General features: G+C 35.5%; 1 protein-coding gene across 5 annotated transcripts in view; it reads left to right on the forward strand.

Annotated features, from left to right (window-relative positions):
- LOC149070052 (recombining binding protein suppressor of hairless-like) overlaps nt 1-12,065 on the forward strand; it is a 150,126-nt gene that overhangs the window by 134,894 nt on the left and 3,167 nt on the right. For 4 of the 5 annotated variants that reach the window (XM_089249377.1, XM_089249374.1, XM_089249378.1 and 1 more), the window contains 9 exons: nt 547-697; nt 2,505-2,528; nt 2,689-2,784; nt 2,949-3,114; nt 4,742-4,916; nt 7,958-8,095; nt 9,762-9,874; nt 10,186-10,326; nt 11,111-11,266. In XM_089249377.1, coding sequence (XP_089105503.1) covers nt 547-697; nt 2,505-2,528; nt 2,689-2,784; nt 2,949-3,114; nt 4,742-4,916; nt 7,958-8,095; nt 9,762-9,874; nt 10,186-10,326; nt 11,111-11,266 — 1,160 coding nt within the window. The remainder of the gene's footprint in view (nt 1-546; nt 698-2,504; nt 2,529-2,688; nt 2,785-2,948; nt 3,115-4,741; nt 4,917-7,957; nt 8,096-9,761; nt 9,875-10,185; nt 10,327-11,110; nt 11,267-12,065) is intronic. The other variant, XM_089249376.1, reaches the window with a different exon arrangement.

Raw genomic sequence — 12,065 nt, forward strand, 5'->3', positions numbered from 1 at the left:
TCATTAATCATTGGTTGGCTGTCTGATCAGTGATAATTAAGGGTGTAGCAAGGGGGACTTGGGGGTCTGTTCCCCTCCCCCCGAAATGTGAGAAAATGACCGAAAAAAGGGGAAAAGATGGCCAAATCTATTGTTCTATAACTTTGGTTCCCCCCCCCCCCGAAATGAAAGTGATCCCCCCCGAACGAAATTTCTGGCTACGCCTCTGGTCATAATGTACATGAAATGATCCTCAGGTGGAAGGAAAATGATAAAAATGAAAACAAAGAGGGCGAAGGAGAAAATTAGCACTTTCTACTGATGCAAAATTTTCATGAAAATTTGGCAATTTCACTAATCACACTTTCTCAGAAATATGACTAATTGTTTTCTTGTTCTTTACGGGTTTCATAGCAGTTGATTTTAGAGTAGATGATATGATTATCCATTGTTTTTCCTCGCAGGCTGTCATTTTTTGGTTCCAAGAGGTTAAATTTGTATTACACGTTACATTCTTCTTTTTTGTTACTTTATATAGTAATCCCCGTCCCTTTTTCTTTTGTTCAGAATCATCAATGCATTATGGATCTGGTGGTGAAAAAGTCAATGGTAATCAGTTGATGGCTTTAGGTGGCAGTGGTGTACCTATGCTTAATCCCTCACATGGCTCTCCTAGTCCTCTTCCTGCTTCACCCAGTATTGATGATAGGCGACACAGGTGAGTTTGGCATTATGATGCATTTTCCTTCTTTTTTTTCCCCTATTTTTCTAAGTTATTTGGAGGGCTGTCATTTTGCTGTCAGGATCCCTATTTGTTACATGTACTTCCTACCATCCTCCTTCTTTTCATGCACCTCATTTCATTACCTGGACCAAACATTTTTTGCACACCCCCCTCTTCTTTTCTTATATCACCCCTACTACCTTAACTCTGTGTAAAGAAACATTGTGTTTAAATTTCTCTCACTCTCTTTGGACTTCTCGTAGTCTGTCGGTTTGAGGAAATGGTGGCAGATGTAATGAAATAGTGAAGTCATAGACAATATCATCTCTTACAGCGGCTGACGCCGCTGTAGTGCTATGGGTGCTCAAGAACATGTTCGAAAATCCTCAGAATTGATTCACAAATGATACTTTCCTACACAGTAAGTTCGACTAGTGCTGTCTTAAGAAAATCATGGGTCCCTGGGCAAAGTAATTTTTCTAATGTCCCTAACAGGCTATATAGGCAGGCCCAAGGGCCAACAATATTGTATAAATAAATAAATATAAATAAATACTTTTTTTCCTTCCCAAAATGTACACGCTTACACTCAGCAATTTTAACCAGATCTCATTTTCATGAGGTCCCACCAGGACTTGCCAGGGTGGGCCTATGCGTTAAGAAGGCACTGTACCCCTGTGTCTGGGCTAGATAACTGTTTATATACCTGGGACCGCAACTACTTAGGTGCTCTTTCAACTGGGCAAGCATGTGTTATGCCTCTCTAGTGTAATTTTGAATAATTTTAAAAGGCAAATTTATCGCCCATTCCGGTGTACCGCCCAGGGCACCAGATCCACCTACATTATTTTCCTTGCTTGGGGATGGGGGCTGTGAAAATCTTAGGGTTTGATGCCCGAATTTTAGAGGTCTTGGTATACTCCTCTCCCCACATTCTGAAGCAGTGCCCCTAGGCTAGAATCTTTGTAGGGTCCCACCATAGTGATTTTTTAGTATTAAAAAACAAAAAACAATAAGAATCATCTGGGGCTGGATCCCTGTCAGCCCCTCTCTTGGGGGGGGGGGGGGGCAGGGGTCTTGGACAGAATTTTTAGCTATTTGTTTTGCTAAAGTTAAGTCAAATGTTAAGAACTTAAAATAAAAATTTATGTTAAAGTATTTTTATCCTGTTTTGCAGCCCCTAAAATTTAGCTGCCCGGTGTGACCGCACCCTTCGTACCTGCGTAATTCCGGCCATTCTATGTCCATTCTTTGTTAGAAGTGCTCAGAGTAATTTTTATGAGTAGCATGTGCCATGATGAGAGTCATCGTGTTTGATTCTTGAAAAGAGAGAGAATGAAAAACGAACATTGTTTTTTTTTAGAAGTCTTTTGACGTTGTAGCTAACGCTTTCTAATTTTAAACTTACCTTAACCGAATAGTTTTTGTACCTTTAACATTAGCTGTTTGGCAATCACTTGTAAATCGCTCATTATAGCGAACCATACTTGTTATAACGGACTTCACTGCTTCTCCCCCCCATGCATGATTGGCATATGTTTTTTCTCTGAAGGGCTGTGATTCTCTTTCTTTGAAGCACTTTCTAGATCTTAAGACCTTGTTTGTAGCCTAGTACTCTGACCTGGCTTGTTCCTTTTTCTTTTGTACATAAAGTTAATGTTTTATGAAGTAATTTATGATTCTCAGTTTTAATAAATTATAACAGTATTCACACAATATTTATAAGTAGGTTTAGTTAAGAAATATCTATTCAATAACCGCCTTTGCATCAAACAATAGCTAATACATTTTTAATTTTTAGGTTAAAAGACATGAGACTTTCGAGGTAAGTGAACACTATCTGATTATTATCTAATTCATGCACTGTTTTGGGCCCTGACAGCAAATAAGTTACAATTGTAATTAGAATAACCCAGTGTCATGCATTTGATGAATATTTTTCTTCCTTATTTAACTTTGGACTTATTTATTTTCTGACATTGTAGAGATGCTATGAAGAGGTATCTACGAGAAAGAGGAGACATGGTTCTGGTCATTCTTCATGCTAAAGTAGCGCAGAAATCATATGGGAATGAAAAAAGGTGAACGAGAAAAATCTTTTAATTGTGATGTTTCAAGTATAATTTTTTTTAATATTCTTATAAATGTGGAAATGTTTGGAGTGGAGTTTCATTTTTAATTGCTTTATATTCATTGGAATGAGAGATTCTCATTTGCGATGTTTTTAATTACTTTGTATTCATAGGTTTTTCTGTCCTCCTCCATGCATCTATTTGCTGGGCGATGGATGGAGAAGGAAGCAAGAACAAATGGCAAGGGATGGTGAGAATGAACAGGGATGTCACCTTTGTGCTTTCATTGGAATTGGTAATTCTGATCAAGACATGCAGCAGCTAGACTTCAATGGGAAAGTATGTATGAATCTTCAAAGCATTGTTTCAATAGTGTTATATGATATACAGTGAAACCTCATTAAAACGATACTCAATATAATGTAAATCTCTTTGCAATATTATTTTAAGAAAATCTTGGCTTTAATCTAATATAACTCCTCTCAATACAATGATATCCTTTACTGCAATAAATAATGATAAATATGACAACATTTTTCTATTTCTCGCCCAAAATCACCTTCAGTATATTTTAAACTTGTTCCATATTTTTTTTAATAGCGCCTATTAACATCAGTATTTTGTATCACCGGATTCTGAAAGTGTCAATGAAAGTTTTGGGAACTACTACTTTTTCTGTGGTACACAGAAGTATATAATGCAGTAAATATATTTATTTAAACAAACTGAATTTTATTAGTATTAAACTCACTAAATATAATTCGTTGTGGGGGAATAAGTACTTAAAGTTCATCATTTTCTGGTGGTATGAACAGCACTGTTTTAAGAGAGATGTCAAATACAGCATAAATTTGGTAGCACATAATTTTCTTCTTCACACCTACTGATTATCAACTTTTCTGGGTGTGTGCATTTATTGTACAGTATGTCAAAATTACCTTTAAAAAAATGTAATTAAAATTAATTGATTAATTAATGTGGGTCAATGTCGATGTTTCAGTACATATTTGTGTACATCAGGTCTTAACTTGAAAAAGAATCATTAAAAGCGGAAAGTGGGGTGAAGAGGTTAAAATCCCTTCTATAGCAGTCAATTTTTGGAGCACGACTCCCACCCCACTTTTTGACAAGAATTTTTTGTGACAAACAATCCGCCCTCCCCCCATCCCGCGCTATTTTGAACTTCAAGATAAGACAGTGCCATTTGTTATCATATAGTTTCATTAGCTTGTTTCTTTGTGTTTCTCTAGATTTTTAAAATTTATTGGAGGGGGGGGGGGGGGCTTTCTGGAAATTTCTGTGAGAAATCATTGTTTATATAATTTTCAGACTTATAATCACTATCATTGGCTAATAATAATAATCATCGTTTATAATTATGCTTTACTATTGACTACTGATTGAATATATATAAATTTCAAACAGCTCATCTCTAAGAGTTAATGTGTTTTTTTTAGGGTTAGAATATTTTTATTCATGATGCGAAAGATGGAAATGAATTTCTGAATAACTGATTTTTATTTTGGAAAAAAAAATTTTGATCTCACACTTTGGAAAACAACCATTTGCTCTGCAACAACAACAACATTTTTTTTCTGTGTCCACAAAAAATCGATATCAAGATTTCACTGTTTATGTTTTTGAAGTTAGATTAGTCTCTGCTAGGAAGTTGCCAGAATAGCGAGTAAAATTGATTTTTGGACACCTTTGTAAAATGCCATTATATCTTTTGGTTTGAAATACTTGCTACCTGTTTTAAAATTGAGCCGATAGTTTTGATTATAAATCTAGTAAAAGGTTTTTGAAATTCCAATTTCAAATGCCCTATACAAAAATAAAGTTAGCATTAGATGATTCAATTGATGAAGAGACAATCTGGTGATATTTTTATGCCTTGAAATTGTTCATTTTTCTGTATTGTTTTTTTTTTTTTGCGATGATACTAATTCACATTTCGGTCTTTCAGAATTATTGTGCAGCAAAAACGCTTTTCATCAGTGATTCTGACAAGAGGAAACATTTCATGCTTTCTGTTAAAATGTTTTATGGAAACGGTGAAGATTTGGGTGTCTTTCATAGCAAGAGGATCAAAGTGATATCAAAACCATCGAAAAAGAAGCAATCGCTGAAAAATGCTGATCGTAAGTGAAGTTTTTTTTCTCTCTTGCTTTTATGTGCTGGAAATGATAGGCAAATAAATAAAGGGTGTAATTTAATGTTAACATTGTAATTCCAGTTGTCAGATAGCAGATGTTCAACATAACTGAATTTGAATCAAGGGTATAGAGAAATATTGTAAAATTGTTTCTGAATAGCTGTCAGTTACGGGGGGGCGGGGTATTGAATCAGTTAGCTTAAGATGATGAGAGTCATTTTTTACTGTGACCTATCTGAGTAAATTTATGAACACGTGACTGAACCAATGGCTGAATGGATAATCTTAAGACTAGAGTAGAGCGGTTCCAAGTATGAAGAAAGCTTTTATTGCTATCAATCGTGATCAGTTTTTTTATATTGTAAACAGATTACTTAATGAGTGCTGCTACTTGTAAGCTTGACTAACTGTGTTTCCCTGTTCTTCTTTCCATATTTCTGTTGGAATTTGGATTTCCTAACTTTTGGTATGCACAGCACCCTTTGAAATGAAATTGGAATCTTGAATGCTTTACTGTAATAATCCTTCCTGATTTCAGAGTTCTGTAATAGGCAACTTAAAATGCACATCTTATATATAAATGTGAAAGTATGTATGTATGTATGTATGCTCTTTATACAAATCCACAGTTTTAGACCGATCGTCGCCAGATTTTGCATATATACCAAACAGGACCGGGATTGAATCGTAGGCTACTTTAAAAGTTCGTCAGAGCTGGGCAAATGCCCGAAATTGGCGAAAAACTGTGTGGCAACAATGGTTTTGCGGCCTCAACAATCACTTTCGGAACGTTTACTTTGGTTACCGTGGTTCCCAACAATGCGTTTCAGACGTGTATATACGCCTTTACAATGGTGTTTGCATGCCTTCAATTCTGTTATTATAACAGTTTATTCCTTTATAACGGTTTGTCACTTTTCCAATCCTCCCAGTAATTGAAGAAAATCCGGGAAGCGCCGGATATTTTTGCTTGCCTGTATACAGGGTGTCCTGTAAGTGCTAATGCGGCCTTTATCGCTCATCGTAGAGATATAGTTTCAATTTAAAAAATGCTTAAAAGGCGTTTGAATAATATTCGTTGCACAAGCTGGACATATGACGTCACTAACAACAGAGAACAACAACTACGACGGCAAAACCGAGAATAAAAATGTTCAACGCCAGCTGATGAACTCAATGCTTGCCTCAAATCATCCACACTCTGGCACGAAGCTAAAAAATTATCATTATCCACCAACATGCGAGTTCAACTGCAAAATGACTCAGCACTGCTATCATTTTCACATCAGTTGATCAAACTTGGTAGTGGAAGAATTCCCGTAGACCCAAGCACTGGACTGATAACGTTCCCTAATGGATTTTGCCAGTTCTTATATACATAAACTCGGTTCAAGAACTTGCAGACAATGTCTTCCCAAACATTCAACAAAATCACCAAAACCATGAGTGGCTTTGTGAGAAAGCGATTCTGGCATCGAAAAATGACAGTGTGAACAAGATCAACGGAAAAATCCTAAAAATTATTCCGGGAGACTCCACATCTTACAAATCGGTTGACACTGTCACAGACACAGCGCAGACAGTTCTGTATCCTGCAGAATTTCTGAACTCTTTGGATATTCCGGGTGTGCCACCACACAACTTGACCCTCAAAGTCGGAGCACCTATAATGCTTTTAAGAAATTTGGAGACACCGATACTCTGCAATGGCAACAGACTCTGCGTGAAGAAATTGCACACTTACATGATTGAAGCAACGATTCTAACTGGATGTGCTGGAGGAGAAGACGTCTTCATTCCACATACCCCAATTATCACTGAAGAAATGCCATTCATTTTCAAGCGATTAGTTCCCGATTCGTTTAGCTTTTGCCATGACAATCAACAGAGCGCAAGGCCAGTTATTAGCAGTGGCAGGTATCAACCTACTTGAGCCCTGTTTTTCACACAGACAGCTTTACGTCGCGTGTTGGTAATCCTAAAAATTTGTACATCTACACACCAGATGGACAAACAAAAATATTGTGTATCCACAAGTGATTGCCTGAAGTTTTTAATTAAAATTATATTATTAATATTATTAATAATAATAATAATAATAAAATTAAAATAATTAAAATTAATTAAAAAATGAAAGTAATTTTTTCTTACTTAATGCAGAAATATTTTGATTGAGAAATAATTAATAAGCTATATATATGTAAATTTTTTACAGGGCGGGCAACGTCGCCGGGTATCAGCTAGTTATCTATAAATGTGTTCAGTACCCATAAGCTTTGCTTGGAAACATATTGGGCGAGAGGGAGTTACTGACACATAAATTTGTGATGGGAATCAAAAAGTGATTAAAATCAAACTTCCACGAACTCAGATATTCACTTACAATGTGCATCAAAGGAGGGAAAAAGAACTTGTGTGACTGCACAGCCATGCATTGTGTGTAAATGATCAAAAATAATCACCATGGTCAGGGGCAGCTTGAGCTTATCTGCCATCTGGGTGCAAAGCCTCATGTGCCGCCCCCAGAAAGAAGACCTAGAGAGAGCAACGGACCAGGTTAAGAGGTAAAGAGTTACGAAATAGGTAACTAAGAAATAGAGGCATGTTTACAGGCTCAATGAGCTGTAACCTGGCAAATTTAAGAGATTAATAAAATTAATCAAGAAAATTAGACTAGGATGAGAGAAGAATGGAAAAAATGTTGTAACCTACTGAGTCAGCTTAACCATAAATCTGCCTTCGATTGTGAATTATTAGTACTGGATGTTTTAAAAAATTTGTGGTGTCTAACTAAAGCCTAAGCTACCACCCCTTACAACCAGCCTCCTGGGTGCACCGTACCCTTGCAACTTTGTTTAAGCTACCTCTAACCATGGTATCAATTTCTTATATGTTGGAGACATAAAGTTAAAATTTTGAATATTACTATGTATTCCCCACTATTTGATGTGCAATAAAAGGGATTTTTCATTGATAATGAGAGATTCCAAACCAAATTTATTCATTTCTTTATTTCTCCTTTGATAGTGTGTATAGCCTCCGGAACAAAAGTCGCATTATTCAATAGATTACGATCCCAGACTGTGAGCACGAGGTACCTACATGTGGAGAACGGCCATTTTCATGCAAGCTCAACACAGTGGGGCGCCTTTACCATTCATTTGTGTAAGTGTCATTGGTAACTAATATATGAGTTGTCCAGTTGCAAAACTAGTTAAGAGCCATCCAAATGTAGAGTGTATTTTTTGAGCGGACACTTGTTAAAATATTAATGTTATGCTGTTAAAATTTTAAAATTTCAAGCAGTCAATACACTCTACAAAATTTCTTTTTCATTTTCTGTAAAAAAAAAAGAAACCCGGTTGGTGCTTAATGAGTTTTGCAGATAACAACTCATATGTTTAAGGCAGTTATTATCTGTCAACTTAACTGCTAAGTTATTTCATTGAATGGTTACATCATGTTATGTTTAAAGAGAAAAAAAAATTATAATTTAATTTCTATTGCGTTATATTTTTAAAAAGCAATAGCATATTAAGTGAAATTTAAAGGATAATTTCTGGTTTTCTTATTGTTGCATACAGGGACTTACATGAAATAGACTTATGGATGGGGGTTCAAAGTATTTGGGGCACAAAGAATCTCTTCCAGAGAAATGCTGAGTTGTGCCAACCTAAAAAAAACATTTAAATTAACAAAATTGATTAAAATAACATATAAAGCTGTTCTTTATATTATAATTTTTTTTGAAAAAAATATTGAAAAGTATTTTCAATTTTTGATTGTCATCCGGGGAAGGATACGAACTCCTTATTCCCCTCTTCCTGGGTACGCCTCTGTTTGCATAGCTTTGCATTGGGAATTCATCAGTTATTTGTAATCTAATACACTGCAACAAATACATTATTTTTTTTCAAGCCTTTATACTTGTTGATTTTACAAAATAATATATAGGGTGTATATCAAACAGGGGATATGGCATTTTACTGTCAAATCGTTGATCCTAGAGTTATACTTCCAGTTAGAAAGAGTTCCCAATAACGTGTAGCAAGTACTCAGATACGTCATTCTTATTGCAAGTGGTTGTGTAGTTATTAAAATAAAAAAAATTAAATTTTTATACAGTCATAGATCACTGATATGGTTTACTGTAAGTTCTTTCAGAAGCTGGACAAGATTTTGGAAAATTTGGCTGATTGTCATTCATGTTTCAAAAAGGGTTATTGCAGTTATTAAAATTATATACAATTTAAAGGTATATAGTTATTAAAATAAAATAATAATTGTAATATGGTCCCTCTGTGCCCCAAAACCCAACTAGAAAGTTGTTACCCTGTCTCTCTTGATGGCAACAAAAAAAAATTACACGTGTCTGTGCAATATTGACTGAGATATTTGAATTACGGCGGAAATTTGGGGGGAAAAAACATCGTTAAGTGCGAGTGAAACAGTTTTTCTACATTGAGAGCTGTTTTTTTTTCCTGAATTCCCTCCATTTTTCGAATTCTAATATCTCAATGAATGTTGCACTTGAAAAACGTGGAATTTTTTTTGTTGGCATCAGGAGAGACAGGGCAGCAACTTCTAATTGGGTTTTGAGGAACATGGGTCACTGTATAAAAAGTTAATTATTTTATTTTAATAACTACACAACCCCTTGAAATATGAATTATATACCTGAGTACTACACATGATTTGGAAACGTTTTCTGATTGAAAGTATGCCTCTAGGATCAACGGTTCATTGTAAAATTCTCCGTACCCCCTGTTTGCTATACACCCCGTATATATATTTTTCAATCCTGATGCTCAGACTTGTAAATTTTTTCTAGTGGATGACAATGAGTCAGAGTCAGAAGAGTTTTCGGTCAGAGATGGTTACATACATTACGGCTCGACTGTAAAACTTGTCTGTTCTGTAACTGGAATGGCCCTTCCCCGTCTGGTAAGTTCCTGGTTTTTCACCAGTGTTTCCAAATATGTATTTGTTACAACTTATTTCAACACCTCCATTCATATACTTCAAAATTATTCCCAAGAAAAATAACGAAATTTCTCAAACTTAATCATTGATGCTTAATTCATTTCAACATGGAACTTTGAAATAACATCATTTCAAATAAGTGTTGAAATCTGTAACTTGGCAAGAATAATTTTTACGTTTCCTTTTAAAAGTTAAGCCCTTCATATGCATGTTTTTTGGCTTAAAAAACGTATATCCCTAATTTATTTTCCCCTTCCCATTTGTATGGATAGATTATCAGGAAAGTTGACAAGCAAACAGCTCTTCTGGATGCAGATGATCCAGTCTCCCAGCTTCATAAATGTGCCTTCTACATGAAAGATACCGAAAGAATGTACTTGTGCCTTTCACAGGAGAGGATCATCCAGTTTCAGGTAGTTTGGACTGTCATTGAATGTCTTCTTTATTTGCTCATAACAGTTATATAAGTTTATTTAACCGCTTCCCTCAAATTGAGATGATCTCTTTTTGAGGAATTGCAATAAATGTAACGGCATGTTAGAAAAAGGAGGGGGGGGGGGAAATATAAAATTAAGAAAAAACAACAAATGAAAAGAAAACGGTATATTACTGTACTCTCTCTGTTATCTGTTACAGATAAGAGATAATAGGTATGAAGTATATTTCTCTTTTCACCCTCACCTACCTGTTTCTATCCCCTCTTTTGTACGTGTATATAGTAGAACCTATGTTTAATCTTAGAATTAAAGTGTTTTACCTCCTGATCATGGAGATGGTAACAACTATTTTTTTCATAGCTTTGCAAAAAAGTTTCGTGGTAGTGAAGAGAGAGGGAAAAACAGACTTGTTTGAATTTATTCCACTGGCGTTTGGGTGCAATATTACGTCCTTGATCATAAAGTGGTTAAGGTCACACTTAAATAAATTAGTTGGGAAATTTTCCAAACTCATAAGCATTTGCAGCGTTCAAACCCTTAAAAAAGTAAAAAGTGTTTTGGTAATCGAGAGCAGTTGACAATTTTTTATGCTTTGGGTGCATTTCGAAACAAACTGCAAGATAAAAAAAAAGTAAAGTTTCTTGAATCACAAATTAACAGTTATAGTGGTAATACCTGGTGCTGTTCAAAATCAATTTTCAGCTATAGGTTTCTGTTCAGCAAATTTACTTATAGTTTCTAATTGAACTTTTTTTTAAAGGCCACGCCTTGTCCAAAAGAGCCAAACAAAGAGATGATCAACGATGGTGCCTCATGGACAATCATTAGCACGGACAAAGCAGAGTATACTTTTTATGAAGGGATGGGCCCTGTTCGTTCCCCAGTGACTCCTGTTCCAGTTGTTCACAGCTTACATGTATGTATTAATCACACAAAATTACTGACTTTCTATTTTCACCTACACATAATATGCACTTGATATAAAAACCATACGCTTTTGCGACTGTTGCGATAATTCACAATTTTTTTTTCTATGCATCTCATGTTGTATTGTATCTAATCTAATGACCCCCAAAGACCATTAGTACAATGTCGGTACTCAGCTTTGCCTTGCTTCTTTCTTTTTGCAAAGAAATGTACAAAATCTGCTTTTTTCATTTGCAAAACTTATCACTTTGACCCTTGATATTAGGGAATTCGGTACATATTTCTTTGTCAAGCGTATTTTACAAAATAACTTTTCTAGTGTAATATAACTTTACCACGCACCAACTCCAGTCATGTCGCCATATGGTGATTTCCTGCCTACCAACAGAGTTTGGTGGAAAATGAAGGTGCCATCTATTGGTGGTCGCTCCAGGATTGGTAGGGGAAAAACTTGTTTTTTTTTCCTCTGCTTTTCCACTGGATCAAACCCGTGGACTTTGACGTAACCTTCATGGTGAAAGAGGAGCATCTTACCACTGCATCACTCAGGTGCTTTTTTAGTGTAATACCGGGCTTATAGCATTTGTGTAGTGCAATATTCCTTTGTGAAATGCATGCCTTACATCATACATGCTTTAAATACATACATACATCTGGCACAAATTGAATATACAGTGCACCGGTATCTACTTTTGCACGGGTTTTGTCAATGAACCTAATTTTCTGTAATGAGGCTGACTCCCCTTTCCCAGTTAGGCCAAACTAAAGGTTGCATTAGTTAGCATTAT

Source organism: Pholcus phalangioides, unplaced genomic scaffold (genome assembly GCF_987345545.1).
Source record: "Pholcus phalangioides strain wild (caught in Gottingen) unplaced genomic scaffold, Ppha-v1.0 ptg000022l_1, whole genome shotgun sequence".
NCBI classification, from domain to species: domain Eukaryota; kingdom Metazoa; phylum Arthropoda; class Arachnida; order Araneae; family Pholcidae; genus Pholcus; species Pholcus phalangioides.